General features: G+C 35.1%; 2 protein-coding genes across 3 annotated transcripts; both read left to right on the top strand.

Annotated features, from left to right (window-relative positions):
- Window positions 1-690: 690 nt before the first annotated feature.
- On the top strand, window positions 691-3,966 carry LOC111884262 (F-box/LRR-repeat protein 10). Of its 2 annotated transcripts, XM_023880574.3 has the most exons (4): window positions 691-1,045; window positions 1,244-1,449; window positions 1,977-2,070; window positions 2,334-3,966. In XM_023880574.3, the coding sequence occupies exons 1-4, from the start codon at window positions 827-829 to the stop codon at window positions 3,774-3,776; spliced, it is 1,962 nt and encodes a 653-aa protein (XP_023736342.1). In that variant the 5' UTR covers window positions 691-826; the 3' UTR covers window positions 3,777-3,966. The 2 variants fall into 2 exon arrangements, with proteins under 2 accessions (XP_023736342.1, XP_023736343.1); XM_023880575.3 differs by lacking the exons at window positions 691-1,045; window positions 1,977-2,070 and having other exon boundaries at window positions 1,288-1,449.
- Window positions 3,967-17,124: 13,158 nt separating this feature from the next.
- Window positions 17,125-20,508, top strand: LOC111884297 (mechanosensitive ion channel protein 8). Its single transcript, XM_023880611.2, has 5 exons — window positions 17,125-18,990; window positions 19,091-19,214; window positions 19,310-19,603; window positions 19,689-19,891; window positions 19,963-20,508. The coding sequence occupies exons 1-5, from the start codon at window positions 17,267-17,269 to the stop codon at window positions 20,252-20,254; spliced, it is 2,637 nt and encodes an 878-aa protein (XP_023736379.1). The 5' UTR covers window positions 17,125-17,266; the 3' UTR covers window positions 20,255-20,508.
- Window positions 20,509-21,161: the final 653 nt, after the last annotated feature.

The following is a 21,161-nucleotide window of genomic DNA, read 5'->3' as shown; positions in this document are numbered from 1 at the left end:
GGAAATGATGTCACAAAAGTTGCACTCCCTTCATTACTACGTAGGCGACATGTCAGCAATTACCACAAAAGCGTGGTTTCATGCCACACCCAATGAGTGGTGCCACAATCAATTTAAAAAGTTTAAAAAGAAAAAAAACATTTTTTTAAAAAAAAGTCTGACCATTCAACGGTCAGTTGGAATGACAATAGGAAGAGATGAGCGCTCCCTTGGAGTGCCACAATGCGGTCTCTACCGCACCAAAAACGCAATGAGGAGGACGATATTCAAGCAAATGTGACAAGAGAGTGCATCCTCTACCATATCCACTCCTCCAAGCCTTAGTAAATATTTTTATCGGTGTAATTTAGATAATTCATATACAATAATTGAATTCATACACAATAATTGGCTTATGACATTTATTCAACTATCCAAACATATCATTGGATGTACAAGAATAATGATCGAATAAATATCATAAGTAAATTATTGTGTATGAATTGGATTGTCATTATACCACTTGAAGCCATAGCGAGTTTTTAGGACATTGGCAAAAACGATTACAATTTTAATAAAAATGTTAACTTTAAAAAAAAAGATTAGCTTAATTTTTTTTTTTTAATAATTGTAGTTATTGTCCTAAATCCCTTCCTCCCAAAACAAACAAGAAAAACAAAAAAATAAGAAAATAGTCAAAATACACCCACACGCAATATATCCGGTTTTTTTCTCCAAAACATCTATATGAAATCAGTTTTTAGATCCGATGCAGTTATTGTCCTAAATCCCTTCCTCCCACCTGATTTTCAGCCGAAGATAAGGATCTGTGTGTGAGAGGCATAAAATGGCGGAATCCTCGAATCGGAGGGTGAAAGTGAAGAACAAATCGCCGGCAGAGCAGAACGGTGGAAAAATGTGTCTCGATCAACTCTCGTCGGAAGTCGTCGCCACAATAATGACGAAACTTGATGTATCTTCAATCTGCGCCATCTCCCTCACTTGCCAAAGCTTTCGCGTTTGCGCTCAAGACATTTTCAAATTCCTCCCAAATTTCCACCTTCTCGTAATGAACTTCTATCCCATTAAATTGTAAAATAACTTTTATTTCGTTTATAGAAAAAGGAAATTGCAGCATTGATGGTAATATATTGATTCTGTTGATATACATCAACATAGAAACTTTTTTTTGAAATGATCTGCCTTTAATCTTCACTTTGATTGATTGATTGATTCTTTTTCGGGAACCAATATGTTTCCCCAGGAAATTGCACCCCCAATTGATCGTTTACGAGGTTTGTTGCTACCGAACGCTTCGCTTCGAAGCCTGAAACTAGACTGTAGGAGGCTGAATGAATCGTCGATCGATTATCTTCTTCAGCCTGGATTGCTTGAACTGTCGCTTCGGAATTGCTTCAAATTTAGCGGGAGGCTTTTTTCTGAGGTCGGAGCACGATGCAAACACCTAAGGTTGTTGTCTGTCTCCTTAAGCCATCATTGTATACGACTATGTTTGATTCCACAAAAGTTAGGTTTTCTCTGATCCGAAATATGTTTTTCTAGGTTTTCGCAATACGAACCTGTAATAATCCAAATATAATCTGAATTATCGACAAGTTATATACAAATCCTTATTTCCCTCACACGAAAGAGGACTAATTTATCTTCCAAACTGAAAGTAAATTTTTTCAGAAGAATTTGATGAACACGTTTTCTGGCAAATGGTTCACTATAATTCCTCTCAATTCTCTATTACTTCCTCAATGTGTAACTTAGATAGTTAGAGATAAGGTTTTTGATACTCAAATTTTTTTTGTTGTTCTTTCTTATTATAGCTGTTTAAATGACTTCCACATTGAATTTAACAACGGGATCCAGATTACATCTTTGTAGACTCAAATTCATATGCTAGATCCTACAGAATCTAAACATGTTTATCGATAAAAAAATTTCAACTTTACACAATTAATTAGCAGCATCAATAATATCCTCTCCAGGTCTCTGTATGTGAGTTCTATAGCTGATAATCGAGGACACTTACATGATGTTTGTGACCTAGAAGAGTTACTCAGGGGTTGCACTCAATTGGAAGTAAGGTTTCAATTTCATCACCAAAGTCACTTCTTAAATGCAATAAAAACATCACACTTATGGGACCATTAAGTTAACTCCATCTTAATGCATATATATATATATATATATATATATATATATATATATATATATATATATATATATATATATATATATATATATATATATATATATATATATATATATATATATATATATATATATATATATATATATATATATATATGTTTTTCCTTCAACTTTTATACTTCTTTTCTCAGGAACTTATCTTAATGTTTGATGTCTCAATATTTCGGCGTCCTGATTTCGCACGTGTATGGACATTAGCTTCCACAAAACTCACTTACCTTCAAATCGGATACATAACTCAGTTAATGGTAACCGAGTTACTAACCCCAACAACATCGCCACATCATCAACCAAATCATAACATTAACATCCCCCCTCCAATATTTCCAAACATCCATAAACTCTCCCTTTCAGTCGACTACATTTCCAACACCATGATCAACATAATCTCATCAACTCTCATCCACTTAACCCATTTAGACCTTCGCGATCAACCCATTGTAGAACCCGGACTCACATTCGACCTTACAGACGAAGGCCTTCAATTACTCGACAAACACGGAAGATTAAAACACCTCTCACTTATCCGTAGCCAAGAATTCAACCCAACTTTCTTCAGAAGAGTTACAGATCAAGGCATTTTATTCATGGCCGACAGGTGTACAAGCATCGAAGCGATATGTCTCGCGGGGTTCTGCCAGGTCACTGATACCGGTTTCAAAACTTTACTCCACGCGTGCAAAAACCTATACAAACTCAAAGTCTTCAACGGGACCCGCATGACCGATCTTGTTTTTCACGACATGTACGCGACTTCCCTCGCGTTGACTCTCGTGAGCTTAAGATGTTGTAACCTCTTAACGAATTCAGCCGTTTTACAATTAGCACTTAATACGGATCTCAATGTGCTTGACTTTAGAGACTCTAGAAACATCGGTGATAAAGCGGTTGAATCCATTAGCAAACTTCCGAAACTTAAAACTTTGTTGTTAGATGGGACAGACGTGAGTGACGTGGGTTTGTCGTATTTAAATAAAGGTGAAAATAGCAGTTTGGTTAAGTTATCAATTAGAGGGTGTAAGAGGTTGACATGTAGGTGTATTTCTTCTCTTTTTAACAACGGGTCGAATCGGGGATTACGGGAGTTGGATTTGTCTAATTTACCGGATCTTACGAATGCGGGTGTGCTTTTGCTTGTGAAGAATCGGATTCCGCTTGTTGACCTTAGGATGAGACAGTGTCCGCTGATCGGTGACATGGCGGTGATGGCGTTGGCGTCGATGACGATGGCGGATGGTGACAGGTGGCATGGGAGTAGTTTGAGGTCGTTGGATATTTATAACTGTGGTGGGATTTCGAAGCTTGCTTTTCAGTGGTTGAAGAGACCGTATTTTCCTGGGTTGAGGTGGTTGGGAGTGGCGGCTGCTATGAATCATGAGCTGGTTGAGTCGTTGGGTTTGAATAGACCGTTTTTGCATTTGATGACACGTGGGGAAGAGCTTGGGACTGATAAGTGGGATAATTTGGATGATATTTATATGCATGATTATGAGGAGGTTGATGAACTTGAGCAGTGGATTTTTCAACAAGATGATGTTGATGTTGATGACGTGGAAGATGAAAATGAAGTGTAGGATTCTAAAACTCTTGGTTTAAAAGACCCTGTATGTTTTAATTGGACTAATGTGTGGTAGTGTAGACTTGTAGTGTTGTTATATATTTGTGTTTCAGTAGCCGGTATATGTAATATGTAATATGTAACAATGTAACATGTGTATGAAAACTGTTGCAGTTTGTTGATCAATTAAATGTTTTCATTTTAGATGTGACCTCACTGTAAAATACCTTGGTCTATGATTGTAGTTTATATCTGGATCTTTTGAATCAATATCATACCCAATTATGGCACACTTGGAGGATAATATCGACGAATGAGACAGGATAATATTGGCGAACTAGTAGTGTGAATCATCCATGGAAGCAGGGCCGGTTTAATGAGTTTGAGGGCTCTAAGCGAATAAAAAATTTGAGGCCCTTTGATTAACTCTAATTGAGATTCAGAGATAATCCCGTGGATTAATAACTTATCGTGGTTTTGAGTGGGAGTTTTAGATATTGGCATATGTAGTCTGCCAATGTGAAAATTCCATGCTGCAATCAAATGGTCCATGGATTAATAACTTACAATCAAACATCTGTGGTTGTTTAAACCACTAAACTGGAATGTCCATTGTCAAAACTCAAAAGATTAACCCTAATTGAGATTCAGCGATAATACCGTTTCTTTGTTTCAGTGAGAGCAAATTAGAATTGAGAAGAATAGTGGCAGTCTAGAATCCAGATCGCTACTCTCTAGATCATCAACATCAACAGAACCGAGAATGAAGATTGAAGAAGCAAGAAGAACCGAGGAGTGAAGAGTGAAGACAACAACAAATCAGTGATCGCTTGCTTGATTGCTGCCTTGAACGGTTGAACCCTTGAAGGCTTGAATCGCAGAATCGATTAGAGAAGGGAGGAAAAGAATAGAAGTTGAATCACCGGGTGAGTGGGATGTGTATTGATTCGATCTTGCAGCATGATTTTTTGGAAACGAGAAGCTTATTGAAATTAAACGGGACCCCTTACAATTGGGGCCCTAAGCCCTATCTTAACTCATCATACAAACTTATACAACTAGCATTTTTTCTTGAATCTCATGCATTTGAAACCCCCATAAAAATTTGTCAACACCTTATGCATTTGAAACCCCACACCCTTTCACCTTCAAAGTAATGAATCTCATTCATTTGAAACTTCCAAGACTATTCAACTTATAGGATTTAATTTGACTTTTGAAATTCCTTTCACACAAATGTAATTAGCCTATAAATACTTACTTCTATAGAAACAAATATCCTAAATGAAAACAAAACACTTCTTTTGTCTAATTAACGATCATTTGTTCTCTGTTTTGGTGTAAATGAAAGTCTTACGTTGTCAATATAATATTGAAGTTCAATAATCTATAATAAGTAAGGTATGCATTTTGTGTTTTTAATCAAAACAATTGGTTTTTTTGTTGGTTTATTAAAATATTGTGTTTTTAATCGAGAATAAAAGTTGTTCTTAGGTTTGAGAACTTTCTAACATCTATTTTAAAAATTGACACATGCAATATTTTATTGAGCATACAAGTACGAACAATTATTTTTTGAAAGGCAAGGCTCTACACCATCCATTTCTTATAAGTTTATATTATTGGGGGTAAAATTGAATTGTTTAATGGAGCAATCAAGGGTGAGGATTTAACTTCAAGTTTTATGATTCTAACTGCTTGAAATGTGATATGCATAATTTGTTGAACTTATTTATAAACACTCTGAGATTTAATGAATATTTAAGTTGAAGATTACCTCACATTTTGAACAATATGCAAGTTTTTGCGTTGAAGTTCATATTGGGATGTAGAAATTCACTTTAATGAGCTGATGAGTTTATCGCTTTATGAGAAAATTTGTAGTTTTTAATGAGATGATGCATTGATGTTTTTAAAGATGATGCCAGAAACTTTACCCTTTACCATTGTTAATTGTTGTAGGTTTATTGTACAAGTTGTATATCTTGGTTTCTAATTCTATTGTTGTTATCCATTCACATGTTTCATATTCTTTAAAATGATCAATGCTTTGATTTTCTTAAATCAACATTAACAGAGTAATGAGTCAAACATATTAATTGCAATAAAATAATAATTGGATTTTTATGAAGAAACACATAGCTCGAACAAGCTACCTCCACAACTTAAACCTACAAAATATTCTTAATAATTAATAATAGAAATGATAATAAATGTTGAAACTATAAAACAAACACCTAATAAGAAATATTAATGCCAAGATTGTTAAAATGTGTATTTTTTACTTATTCACTAATCTTGGTTTTTATTTTATAATAAATATCATATTAATGCAAAATATTCATTTGAAAGTTACACAAACTCTTGATCTTTCAAGTAATTAACCAAACATACTCGATTATTTTAACTTAATTAAATCATTCACTTTAACCTCTTTAATTTGATTTATTTAATACATTAAAATCAATTATTAGTCTAAGTTCAAACCAACTCTTCATTTTCAACCTATTATATACATATAACTTATTGGTTAAAATAAAAATGGTTTTAAATCACAACCATAAAAATTAAACTGAAATGTATATTTAATTAAATGTGAGACTAACCCACTTAGTAGAGGTTTTTCTTTTAGATTGAAGGTCTTGCGTTTTAATCCAGACGTTGATGAATTTTATTAACTTGGTCATAGTAACTTCTAATAACTAAACACCCGTTATAAAAAGCAAGATTTTAAACAATATAATTGCACATTGCGCAACGCACGAGAATTCGTCCACTATACTTATAAATGAAACATTTTTCTTTTCACCATATTCATTTGAAACTCTCATGACTTTTCAATTTTTTTCTAATAATGACTACAAGTTAGTTAATAAGGTTAAATAAATATCAAACCTAAAGTGTAATCATATATAAACTAAATTTCAATATTAAAATAATATATTTATTTCTACTTACAATGTTATATTATTAACTTTTAACATATTATACTTAACCTATTATTTTTAATATGATGTTGTATGTAAACGTTTATCATTTTAATGCTACAACTTTTGAACAATTTGTATAAAAGACTTAAATTGTTAATTTAAATATAACATTATAAGTCAACTTAAATAACCCAAATAATATTTTGTAAATAGTTAAAAATGAAAAATTGTAATGTCTTTCTAATAATGATTATAATTTTTTTAATAAAGTTAAATAAATATCAAACATAAAGTGTAATCATAAATAAACTAGAATCTAATATTAAAATAATATATTTGCTTTTACTTATAAAGTTATGTCTTTAACGTTTAACATATTATACTTATTTTGTTAGATTTAATATGTTGTTATATGTAAACCATTATCAGTTTAAAGCTACAATTTTTGAACAGTTTGGACAAAATACTTAAATTGTTAATTTAAATATAACATTACAGTGTCAACTTAAATATAAATTTTAGTTTCACTTACAAACCCAAAGAATATTTTGTGAATAATTAAAAGTGATAAATTGTAGTGCTAAATGCAAAAACTAAATTGTAATCTCATTTTAACTAAAATAATTCCTAAAGATATTTTTATAATCTATGTCATACTATACTTATAAATGAGACATTTTTCCTATCACCCCATGCATTTGAAACGCCCACACAAATTTCCAAGCACCTCATGCATTTGAAACTCCTACACATTTTCACCTTCAAAGTAATTAATCACATACCATGAAAGGTTTTATAACTTATATAATATGTTTAATTAACAATTAATGGATAGTTTACTATAAAAATGTCATTCTCTTTGAGTAGACACATAAATACAAATCACATACAAAATTCACAAAGAAAACAAGTTTAAATATTTTGTGTTGGTTTGAGGGCTTTGGACCATTTTTCGAGCCATGTTATTATATTAAAGTTTTTAATTTATAAGTTTGTTATGTACTAATTTTTTTTTCTTGGTTTAATTATTCTTTTAAAACAATCATTGTATGTTGTGGTTGAAACTTTAATGTAAATTAGATTAGATTCATATTATCGATCATATGTTACGGAAAGTGATATAGATAATATGTAATTAAATATTGTATATATGTTTGTATGTTTGTGTTGCTTCAAAGTAATAATTAATAAAAAATCATGGATATGCAATATTATACATAATATCCATGTAAGTCTCTTTATAATGTAAGTTGTCTATCTTATCACTTTATATTTTAGTATATATTTAACATTTTAATTATAATAAAAAGTGTCTTTTAAAAGTTTTCTTTCGTTTATTAATAATAATAAGTGGTTTGAAAACTAATGAACCAAAATTATAAATAATAAAATCAAATTATAAAAATCATGTATATGTCATATTATCCATGCAAATCTCTTTTGAAATGCAAATTGTCTATCTTATCAGTTTATTATTTAGTGTATGTTTTACATTTTAATAGTAGTATTAAGACTTTCTTAAAAGTCTTCTTTAACTTATTAATAATAATAAGTGGTTTAAAACTAAAGAACAATAACTTTAAATGATAATAACATCAATTTATAAATTACATAATGTTAACAACAAATAAATTGTATTTTAAATGAACATCATTATTGAAATTAGAAAATAATCGCATAAGTAAAAATTTAAATTAATCAATCATAAAAATTATTAAAAATAATATTAAATAGATAATTATATTTAATTTTATTAACGAGGAATGTGGATTAATGTCAATAAATAATATTGTTCAAAATATTATGTTAAAGTTAGTGTCAATAATATAACCATTTTAAACATATATTTTTCAACTTTTTGACAATATAATTTTAACCTACGTTGCGCAACGCGCGGGAATTCGTCTAGTTACACTATAAAGCCGGGCCTGCATGGAAGTTTACTTATTTGCCTTTTTATGGAGATTTGCATAGTGGCTATGTCCTTGGATATACCCTAAAGTAAAAACTCATACAATTTGGACAATGACCAAGAGCATAGGACCTTTTTGGACTTTTTTTTCCAAGACCATCCATTATACCTATTACTAATCATTAGGTCATCCGTTATACCCACTACATACGACATATGTGGTGGGTGCCACATCAGCACCAAATTCTTTTACCACTAACATAGGATACCTACCACTAACACATCACTCCACATCATTATTTTTATTTTTTTAATTCAAAAATACAATAAAATTACATTTTTTTATAATTAAAAAGCATTCACTTTTTTAAACTTGTTTTTCATTAATTATAAAAATAAATTACAACTTCAAACTACATTACTTAGTTAATCTAAAAAAACATTACATTAATTAAAAAAAACAAACATACATATAAAAAACCTAATCGTCGTTCATGCTACGTTGGTACAAATGTTCCGCGACATCTTCTCGAAGATTGAAACACGTTTCATTGTTATGAATTTCAACAACTTGCTCTAAAAACGCGTTTGTAACTGGTACGAACTCCTCAATTGGAACGACAACGTCGTTCGGATCATACGTGCAAATCGATCGACCTTCATCTTCAATAATCATGTTATGCATTATAATACATGCTATGACCATTCGTTTAATTCGTTCTTTATCCCCGAGTCGTGTAGCGTATTTCACTACATGTAATGTCTGCTTAAGGACTCCAAATGCCCTATCGAAGTCCTTTCTCGCCGATTTCTGCTTTTTTGTAAACAACTTTGCCTTTTCACTTCGAGGAACTGAGTATGCCTTCATCAATGTAGAATAATCCAGGTATATCCCATCACCAAGGTAGTAACTGTATTTGTACGCGTGCTCGTTCACCGTGAACGTCATATCAAGTGCTTTGCCGGTCCAAATATCGTTGAAAAGTGGAGACTGACCAAGAACATTAAGGTCGTTGTTAGACCCCGCTACTCTAAAAAAGGCATGTCATATCCACAAATCTTGAGATGCAACAACTTCTAGGATGATAGTTGGTTCACCTATATCTCTTCGAGTGAACTGACCACGCCATGCATTTGTATATTTTTCCCAAACCACATGCGTACAATCTAGACTGCCAAGCATATCCGAAAATCCATGTCTCTCTTCATGAGCCGAATATAATCTCTCAATATCACGTTGAGTAGGTTTGCGCAAATATTCTTCGTGAAAAAAACCTCATAAACACATACAGAAAACCAATGTACACATTCAACCGCAGTCCTTTCAGATACTTAAAAGTATTCGTCAGATGCATCAAATGGTATACCGTATCCCAAATATCTAAGAGCAGCCGCACATTTTTGTATACTACTAAAACTCATTCTTCCTCTAGCGTCGGGTTTTTGTTTTAAAAAAATCATAATGAGATTCTAAAGCATTACTAATACGTAAAAATATAGCTTTATTCATACGGAAACGACGTCCGAACGAGTCGTCATTATAAAGACAATTATATATCGACAAAGTAATCACATACCAATAAGTCGTGCGCGGCTTGGCGATCACGATTGACGACCGTCCTTGTACGAGCAGCATTCGAACTTTCTTCGTCGTGAATGTGTTGCACAACGTTGAAGAATGTCTCGACGAATTCTACGTCATCATCCGAGTCAAAATTTTTATAAATTTCATATGTTTTGTGAAATCCATGTATATGTGTTTTGTGGTTTTAGAGAATGAATGTTAGAATGAGGTGTAAGTTTTGGTGAAATTAGAAGGTTTATTTATGTTTATTGAATTGAGTTTGAAAAAAAAAAGAAATAGGCAAAATAGTCGTTCAACGGCCAAAAAAACCAACCACTAATCACCTTTTTCGTTTGAATTCATCATCGGGAACACGAAGGATCAAGACCACGCCCGACCACGGAATGTCGGGGTGGTGTGCACGAGGCCTTTCTCGTGGCTAACTAGACCACAAATCGATTCATGGTATGTATACCACAAAGCCTTATAGTGGTGGGTGCTACTTCATCACCACACTCTCCACCACTAACCATGAGATACCTACCACTAAACATATAACTCCACCTCATTTTTTTTAATTAAAATAAAAAATACATAAAAAACATATAATTTTTTAAATACTAGTTTTTCATTAATTTAAAATACCAAATTACATTAAATAAAAACTACATTAATTAAAATAAAAAATATAAAAATAACGTTAAAAATAAAAATTACATTAACGTATACTACAACTTTCATTTAGATCTATAAGGGTAAAAAGTAGTTTATCAAAAATTCAATTTTTACGATACGCGGCGCCGTGTCGGTTTAGTCGCGAAACTTCGACGAGTCATAACTTCTTCGTTATAAGTCGGATTTTAGCATTCTTTATATTTATGAAATCCTTGTGACATATACTATACTTTGGTTAAAATTATTTATTCTAAATAATATTCTATCAAAAAATCATTTTTAACGCTTATTATCTCTAAATTGACTAGCCGAATCTACGGGCGTTACACATTATGACATGTTCGGCTTGAAATATACCTGCGGGTGGGCCCCACTATCATATGATCACGTTGAAATATACCCCAGGGCGGGGCCCATACTTGTTTATTGGGTTGGAATATACCCCAGGGCTAGGCCCGGTTGTATGTTTGGTGTGTGGTATTATGGGAAAACTCACTAAACTTTTTCTTACAGTTTGTATTATGGTTTCTGGTACTTCCGATACTAAGGGGAAGGGTCCGGCTTGGTGGCGTAATATTCATTCCCCACTATTTTCCGCACTATTTGATATTGTCACTATGATGATTATGTAATGGATTTTGGAATCAAACTTATGATTGTAAATTTTAATTAAAAATGAAAAAAATTTATCCTGGTTTTTGGGTTGTTACAGGTGTATATTGGACGATATCTTTGCTCAATGAAGAAGAATTATAATAACAATGACTAAATACAAGATTACATGGGCCCCATGGGCTAGGTAACTGCTGGGCTAAATACAAATACACACTATCTAAATGTACAATACAATAATACAATAATACATTAATACGCCCCCGCAGTATGAGCGGGAGATCTAGAGCACACACTCAAACTGGTCCGAAAAATCTGTAAACAAAGAAGATGGAAGTCCTTTGGTGAAGATATCTACATACTAAAGGCTGGAAAGAACATGTAGAACTCTGACAAGACCAGTTGCAACCTTGTCACACACAAAATGAATATCCATCTCTATGTGTTTGGTGCGTTGATGTTGAACAGGATTTGTAGACAAATAAACAGCATTGACATTATCAAAGTAAACAACGATTTCCTTAGAAAGAGGAGTGTGTAGCTCACGAAGAAGATTTCGTAACTAGCAGGTTTCAGCTACTGCATTGGCCACGCCACGGTATTCGGCTTCTGAACTTGAACGTGAAATGGTCTGTTGGTGTTTAGAGGACCAAGATAAAAGATTATCACCCAAAAATACATAGTAGCCGCTGGTGGATCGACGTGTGTTAGGGCAACCCCCCCAATCAACATCAAAATAGGCTATGAGATTTGTGGTGGGAGAGTGATGAAGTTGAAGCCCGTAGTCTAACGTCCCGCGAACATATCGTAAGATACGTTTAAGAGCATGAAAGTGAGGTTCGCGGGGATCGTGCATGAATAGACAAATTTCTTGCACGCATATGATAAGTATGGGCGAGTAAAGGTGAGATACTGGAGACCACCTGCGAGGCTTCGGTATAGGGTCGGATCAGTGACAGGATCGCCTGAAGAATCTAGTTTGGACTGAGTATCAGCAGGCGTTCGACACGGGTTACAGGTTAACATGTTGGCGCGCTCCAAGATTTCCAACGCATAGTTGCGTTGGGAAAGGAATATACCATTAGAATCCCGTGTAACAGCAATGCCCAGGAAGTAAGATAGATCACCAAGATCCTTCATAGCAAATTCTGATGCTATAAGTGAGATGATACGTTGTACGAGATCCATAGAGGAGGCTGTCAAAATGATGTCATCAACATATAACAATAAATAAGCCATCTCCGTACCCCTGCAAAATATAAACAGTGAAGAATCACAGCGACTATGTGTAAAACCGATCCTGGTGATATATGATGCAAATCGTTGAAACCAAGCGCGTGGAGCTTGTTTCATCCCATATAGAGATTTATGCAATAGGCAGACATGGTCAGGATGTGTGATGTCTCTAAACCCAGGCGGTTGGTGTGTGTAAACTGTTTCATTCAGTTGACCATGTAAGAATGCATTTTTTACGTCTAACTGATGAATCGACCATTTTCGAGAGATGGCAAGACTGAGAACCGTATGAACCGTAGCCGGTTTGACAACCAAACTAAATGTCTCACCACAGTCGATGTCGAGGCGTTGGCTTTTACCATTCGCTACCAAGCGAGCTTTGTATCGCTCAAGTGTACCATCTGCATTATATTTCTTTCTAAATAACCACATAGAGCGCACACTGTTAGCATCTGTAGGTATCTGAACAAGGACCCACGTACCGTTAGAAATAAGAGCATGATATTCTTCCTTCATGGCAATGGTCCAATTAGGGTCCCGAAGTGATTGAAGGTGAGACTTAAGAAGAGGAGACTCAGTGGTTGTGTGTATATTGAGACGAGAGATAGGTTTGAATATACGTGCATGCCCACGGGTGACCATAGGGTGAGTTGGTTGAGGAGATGGTGGAGAGTTAGTGGGTGGTGTTAAATGGTTGTGAGAAAAAGAAGAAGGTGGCGTGAGAGGGCTATTGATAGCCGAGTCATCCGAGTGGTTGTCGTTGGCAGAAATATGGCTGCCATACTTATTGCCAGTTTCGGTGGTGGTTGTGGTGGGAAATTCAGACAATCGAAAAGCCCTGGATGTGGGATTTATGTCACATTGTTCGTCAAGAAAAGAATAAGAAGGTGCTTTGTTGGGTGTCATGGCTTTATATGGAAAGACGTTTTCTTGAAAAACAACGTGACGTGAGATGATTATTTTTCCAGTTTCAAGGTCAAAACAACGAAAGCCTCGATGTTGGTTAGGATAACCAAGAAAGATACATGGTCTGGGTCTTGGGGCAAGTTTGTGAGGGGTTGGAGGTGAGGATAACATAGGCATCCAAAGACACGAAGATGGAGGAAGGATGGTGGTTTGTTATATAGTTTGGAGAAAGGTATGTCATTGTTTATTGGTGATGAGGGTGTGATGTTAATGAGATGGGCTACCATATGAAGAGCTTCAACCCAAAAGGTGGGCGGAAGATGGGCTTGAAAAAGAAGAGTGTGAATAACATTATTTATAGAGCGGATCATACGTTCAGACTTTCCATTTTGTTGGGAAGTGTGGGGACACGAGAAACGAAATTGGATACCGTGTTGGTCAAAAAGATTGTGAAACTTTTTATTGTCAAATTCGCCACCATGATCACATTGGAATTGTTTAATTTCGGTTTGAAATTGATTATTGACAAAAACACGAAGGTGAAGCAACTTGGAAAAAACATCAGACTTTTTTCGTAACGGGTAGACCCAAAGAAAGTGAGTGAAATTGTCAAGGAAAACAATGTAGTATTTAATACCACTATAGCTAGTAATAGGGGATTCCGACAAATCCGAATGAACGATATCAAAGCAACTAGAAACAATGGAATTAGAACTATAAAAAGGAAGTTTCACATGTTTTCCAAGTTGACAGGCTTGGCAATTATCCGAACTAAAAGTTTTATTACAAGAAATAAATCGACGAGAAATTAAATGATTAAAAACACTGGCGCCGGGATGTCCGAGACGTTGATGCCACAAGCTAGAGCTACCAGAAACAAAAGCAACAGATGAGTGGAATGAGGATGGCGCGGGATAGAGATCACCCGAGCTGTCACACCTAAGCAGGACCTGAAGAGTTTCCAAATCCTTCATAGTAAAACCAAAGGGGTCAAATTCGATAGACACTTGATTGTCAGTTGTAAAACGACGCACAAATATAAGATTTTTGATAATATTAGGGGTGACAAGAATGTTATGAAGATGTAAAGGACGATTAACAAAAAAAAAGTTTGGAATGACCTGTATGAGTAACGGGAATAGATGAACCATTGCCAACAAGAACAGATTTAATGTATCTCTTATTGCTAAAAGATGTGAGTATACATGTATCGGAGGCAAGGTGTGATGTGGCTCCGGTGTCCATATACCAATTAGCATCCGCACCGTCAATAACATTCAAGGAGTTGAAGGCTTGAGCGAGGTCGGTAGGCTGATCTTGAGATATTAAAGGGAACCACTACCATGGAGGCCGAAGAGTCGGAGTGGTGGTGGTGTGATACGCAACTATAGTAGCGGAAGGTGGGGCACCAAGAATGCCCTGTTGAATTGACTAGGCTGGTGAGTTGGGTCTGCGTTGCTGGGCTGCTGAATTGGTTCTGTAGCCGGGCCAAGAAGGTGGATACCCCCAAGGAAAAGTCTGCCATGGTAAGGTGAATGGGTTCCAAGGAACCAGTTGGGGATGCTGCATATGACCAGACCCAGAAGTATTCGGGCTACGCGAGTCAGAGTTGCCGGCGGTTCTGATTAGGACGACGACCGCTGTGGTTAGAGGAAGACGGTGCGCGGCTACTGTTGGCAGCATACAAGACCGAAGGTGCAGAGGAGTGATCCGAGTGTGAAGGTGGTGTTGGGCGGTTCGATTTTAGTCTGCTTTCTTCAACCAGAAGCTTGGAGCGGACCAGATTATAGGTTGGAAACGGGTCCCCGTGGCGAAGAAGCATGGATATGTTTTCGAACTGTGGGGATAAGCCATTCAACAAATGTGCAATAAACAACTTTTCAGGGATAGGGTTCTCGATATTGGCCAAGAGATCATTTATGGCCTTCATTTTTTTGACAATATTGGGCAATTGAAAGTTCACCTTGTGTCATGAATCGTAGTTCGTTTTCAAGTTCAATGACCCGGGTATCTTTATTTTCACGAAACAAGTCTTCAAGGCTCTGCCATATGGAATGAGCGGTGGAGTTTTTCTTGACTATGGATGTGAGGAGAGGCTGAGTGAGAGTGGCATAGATCCATGACTTGAAAATGGAGTCATGGGTATACCATTCTTCATCCTTATCAGACGTTGGAAGTGAAGTCCCGTCGAGAAATCCAAGCACCCGATATCCCCTGCAGTGAGTTTCAAACAATTCGCGCCAGGCATCATAGTTTAATTCATTGAAGTCGAGAATAATAGGAACATGAGTTTTGATGTTAACAACACCATATGGCTACTGATTAGTGGATGTTTTGGAACCTGAGGATTCATCACCAGCCATGGCTGATTATAGAGAGTGTAGATGGAGAGAGAGGTGAAGAAGAAATTAAGAAGAAAAGAGAACAGGGGAGAGCAGAAGGTTTATCGACGACACAGTTGGTGCACGTCAACAAGAGGATCGTGAGGAGGAAATTAGGGTAGATGAGCTTTTCTCTGATACCATATTGGACGATATCTTTGCTCAATGAAGAAGAATTATAATAACAATGACTAAATACAAGATTACATGGGCCCCATGGGCTAGGTAACTGTTGGGCTAAATACAAATACACACTATCTAAATGTACAATACAATAATACATTAATAGTGTATAGTGTGGTATTTATTGGTAATAATGTTGTTTTAAAAAAAAATTGAAAATTAGCTGTTCAACGACTCTTGAACGGTCAAATGAGCAAGCATTCTTCTCTATAGCCGTTGCCCTTCGTCCTCTCATAACGAACCTCAACAAAAACGCTAAACCACGACCGGCCGGCATGGTGTGTCCGAACCACGATCGTGGCCAGCTAGACCACAGACCGCCCGTTGTGAGTATACACGATGGTCTTATGATTAATAATACTATTTAGTGTAATTAACAAACAAATACTTTACTTGCTTTCTTCCGAATACAACATAATACGTTTAAACAATTGTATTTGTACTTTAATACTTGTAGACATCATTCATTTCAATATAATTCAATGTTAAATCCATATTTACGCAATAGCGTTTCAACTTTTCTTTTTCAATTTATGTTACAAAACAGTCATTTAGAATAAAAATATGCAACCACATTTTATTCTATAACAAATTTTACAGCATTGCAACTGGAAACTTATCATCTCATGAAGTGAAATTTATTATGCAATAATATATATATATATATATATATATATATATATATATATATATATATATATATATATATATATATATATATATATATATATATATATATATATATATATATCAACTTATATAATAAATATTCATATTTAAATGAAACAATATTATATACATCGTATAAAGACAGTTTTATTGGGCATATTACTGAAAAATATGAAACGTATTTGAATAAATACATATTTAACCCGTATAATAATTGACTTATAACAAAAAATATTAGATTTATTTATAATACTTCCGAAGAAACATTGCATTCTTTTGAATCGTCTGTAGAATTTTTTCTGAGTTTTGACAAATTGTGTATCATTGTCAATTCATATTCTCTCCATGGAAGGCTGTTGCTAATTCTGAAAACGGATTCATGGATAATGATTTTGATTTGATTGGGTGCATGGCGTGAAGAATTTGTGTGCAGACGTTATGGATCCCGACGCCAGCACTTCTCACTCCAAGGACCATTGCGAAGTCGTCGTCAAAATCGACGGCGAAGATAGGGATGGCGAAGGAACGACGGGAAGCAGATATCGACGGAGCTCGAGCCAGCAAAGCGGCGGTGGCATGGAGGATCCACCGTCAAGGCTGATAGGCGAGTTTTTAAACAAGCAGAAGGATTCAGGAGGGGAAATGACGTTAGATATGGATTTGGAGATGGACGAGCTTCGTCATGGAAGCCAATCTAGCAGTGTTGTAGATAGGAATCCGGAGAGTCCGAACGAAAGCGTCAATCTAAATACCAGGGTTACGAATTCGAGAGAATTGAAAGTTTCGTTTCAACCTCCTGCTAATTTATCGTCTAAAGTGGTAGATATTGAGCCTGATAATGAACGAGCTAATCAACATAGCGAATCATCAGATGAGAATGAATTAGACGATATCCGATTACAAGAACAACAAAACCCTCAGAGACGAAAATCGAACAATCTTAGCAATTCAGGACGCGGATTGGACGATAGAGGAGGAGCAGAGGTTTTGAAATGCACCTCGTTTCAAAGAAGAGCCCCAATCATTCGAACAAAAACACTACAGTCCAGATTGATCGATCCACCAGAGGTTGAAGTTGAGGTCTCGTTATCAGGACGACTGGGCAGATCAGTGCATAAATCAGGTGTATTACCTCGCCCCTCGGGGATACTAGCAAGAGGTGAAAACGAAGAGGAGGATGAAACCTTCATCGAGGAAGATAATCCAGATGAATTCAAAAGTGCAAAACTCGACGCAATCACACTCATCCAATGGATTAGCCTTATTTTGATCCTAACATCATTGATTTGCACTCTTACTATCAAAAATTGGAAGCAATTGGTATTACGAGGGCTTCACATTTGGGAATGGGAGGTTTTGGTTCTTGTTTTGATATGTGGCAGGTTGGTTTCCGGTTGGGGTATACGATTCATTGTCTACCTTATCGAGAGAAATTTCCTTTTACGCAAAAGAGTTCTATACTTCGTGTATGGAATCAGAAAACCAGTTCAGAATTGCATCTGGTTAGGTTTAGTCCTAATTGCTTGGCATTACATGTTTGATGAAAGAGTTGAAGGCCACAACAAATTCCTCATGGTCATGAACAAGTTAATGGTATGTATGCTGGTAGCTACTTCACTATGGCTTGTGAAGACCCTCATGGTTAAAGTCCTGGCATCTTCATTTCATGTCAAAAAGTTCTTTGATCGGATTCAAGAAGCTCTGTTCAACCAATATGTAATCGAAACCCTCTCAGGCCCACCACTGGTTGAAATCCAAAACAACAAAATAGAAGAAGAAAAGACATTAGCAGAACTCCATAGGCTTCAAAACGCAGGTGCTAACTTACCTCCAGATCTTGGGGAAGCTGTGTTTCCATCAAAATCCGGTAGGATGATTGGGAGTGGAAGATTACAACCCCAGCCAGTTGGCATCAAGAACGATGAAAAAGAACAGGGGATAACAATTGATCACCTCCATAGACTAAATCCCAAGAACATATCAGCCTGGAACATGAAGAGGTTAATGAGAATCGTGAGGCTTGGGACATTAAGCACATTGGATGAACAATTACATGACATGAATGAACAAGATGATGAATCAATGACACAAATCAGAAGTGAAATCGAAGCCAAACGTGCAGCTCGCAAGATTTTCATGAATGTTGCTAGAGCTGGCTCAAAGTATGTTCTTATATTACACCCATTTCAAAAACCATGATCATCATTTTTTAACCAATGTAACTTGATTGAGATTCTAGGATGGGAAGTTTGTTGTCTGCAGGTTCATCTATCTTAACGATTTGATGCGTTTCTTGAGAGATGATCAGGCTGTGAAAACCATGTCTCTTTTAGCAGGAACACCTGGCGATGAAAAAATCAGCAAAGGGGCTTTAAAGACTTGGGTGGTAAGAGTTACTATAAAACTAATTTATATATATTTTTCGAATAACAAAAAGCCCTTAATTAATATATCCACGAACAATTTGATCTGAATTTATAGGTGAATGCATTCAGAGAACGAAAAGCACTTGCATTGACACTAAACGATACAAAAACAGCAGTCAACAAATTACACCAAATGGTCAACTTCTTAGTTGGAATCATCATTGTCGTTATTTGTCTTCTGATTCTGAACATCGCAACAAGCAAGTTTTTAGTTTTTATAAGCTCCCAGATTGTGGTTGTGGCGTTTATATTCGGGAACACCTGCAAGACAATATTCGAAGCCATAATCTTCTTGTTTGTGATGCATCCTTTTGATGTTGGTGATCGATGTGAGATTGATGGAGTTCAGGTAAAAAGAAAGACATATCATATCTTTTTCAATTCCCACGTGTTAATTTAATTCTATATGAAATTAATTAATGCACTGAATCTAGATGATCGTAGAAGAGATGAATATCTTGACTACTGTTTTCTTGAAATGGGACAACGAGAAGGTTTATTTTCCAAATAGTATTCTTTCGACAAGAGCAATTAGCAATCATTTTCGAAGTCCTGATATGTGGGATTCAATCGATTTCTTCATCCATATCGCAACTCCTGTGGACAAGTTGGTTGTCATGAAACAAAGAATAATCAAGTAAGAAACTTTAATTTCATCATCGAATTAACAAATACTAATATGTTTATATTGGGTGCGTTTGTTGGCAGCTTTATCGAGAGTAAAAAGGATCATTATTATCCGAACGATATAAAGGTGGTGTCATTGAACGTTGAGGAGTTAAACAAGATAAAGCTGCAAATATGGTGGAGACACAAAATAAACTTTCAAGACATGACTGAGAGGTACGTGAGAAAAGGTGCAGTGATTGATGAAATGGTTCGAATCTTTAAAGAAAACGATGTGGAATACCGATGTCTGGATATCAATATCCGAAGCATGCCACCACCTGTTACTCCTTCTCGGAATCCACCTGCATGGGGACCTCCTCCTCCGGAGTAACTAATTCAACGGTCATGAATGGTACAAGTTTAATTGCATGATGTACATGTTTACACTTTACAATGATGCTCAACCCGATGATGTTTGAGAGTCCAAATGTAGAATCTGAGCTTGGGAAAATCGAGGATGTGACTGTGCACGAAAATTACTAGTTTTTGTTGCATGGGATTTTGTTTCAAGGGCAAAACGGATTTAATTTTGGAGAAATTGAGAAAAAATGATTTTGTTGGAATTATAATTTTGATGATTGTTTAAATTTGGAATAAGCGGCTTGGTCCTGATTGATTTCGAGTAAGGTCATGTTTAGCAGCGAGTTTTTTAGGGTAATTTTTATTTTTAGCTTTTTAGAACAAATGATCCGATTAAAGAAAAAAAAAAGGCTTTTACTTTTAAACATATAATCTCAAAATGCAAAAAACTATTTCAAATAGTGTTTCAGAGCTTATTGCTTTAATTAAGTAGTTTTTTTTTTAGTGATTTTAGTGTTTGATTTTTACTTAAATTTTACGTCTTTAAAAGCTAAAATCTAATTTTGACAAACATTTCTATACAAACAAAAGTTATAGTTATTGGCTATTACGTATCAACTAGTTTTACCAAATACATTTAAACATACAAATTAAAACGGTGTGATTTGGCTAAATTTAACAAAAAAAACAAAATATGATGGTGTCAGTGGTCAGGTTTGGTTGAGTTAGTTAAACCTATTTATTAAATAGATTGAAAATCTTAATCCAACCCAATCCAACCTCTTTAAAAAAATAGATACAAATCGGGTTGGTATATTTAAATTTAAAATAAATATATATACATAAAATAATTCATGTGTATTTAAATAAGTTACAAACACTAATAATTGTTTGAAATTTTAAAAAATACAAATATAATATCCAAATATCATGAATAT

Source organism: Lactuca sativa, chromosome 3, assembly GCF_002870075.4.
Source record: "Lactuca sativa cultivar Salinas chromosome 3, Lsat_Salinas_v11, whole genome shotgun sequence".
NCBI classification, from domain to species: domain Eukaryota; kingdom Viridiplantae; phylum Streptophyta; class Magnoliopsida; order Asterales; family Asteraceae; genus Lactuca; species Lactuca sativa.
This window is presented reverse-complemented; position numbering and strand designations above follow the sequence as displayed.

Excerpts from the sequence above, each read along its gene's own strand:
- LOC111884262 (XM_023880574.3), top strand. The coding sequence starts at position 827 with ATGGCGGAATCCTCGAATCGGAGGGTGAAAGTGAAGAACAAATCGCCG. Across the intron at positions 1,046-1,243 it reads TCCCAAATTTCCACCTTCTC|GAAATTGCACCCCCAATTGA; the intron begins GTAATGAACTTC and ends ATGTTTCCCCAG. Across the intron at positions 1,450-1,976 it reads GCACGATGCAAACACCTAAG|GTCTCTGTATGTGAGTTCTA; the intron begins GTTGTTGTCTGT and ends TATCCTCTCCAG.
- LOC111884297 (XM_023880611.2), top strand. The coding sequence starts at position 17,267 with ATGGATCCCGACGCCAGCACTTCTCACTCCAAGGACCATTGCGAAGTC. Across the intron at positions 18,991-19,090 it reads GTTGCTAGAGCTGGCTCAAA|GTTCATCTATCTTAACGATT; the intron begins GTATGTTCTTAT and ends TGTTGTCTGCAG. Across the intron at positions 19,604-19,688 it reads GTGAGATTGATGGAGTTCAG|ATGATCGTAGAAGAGATGAA; the intron begins GTAAAAAGAAAG and ends CACTGAATCTAG.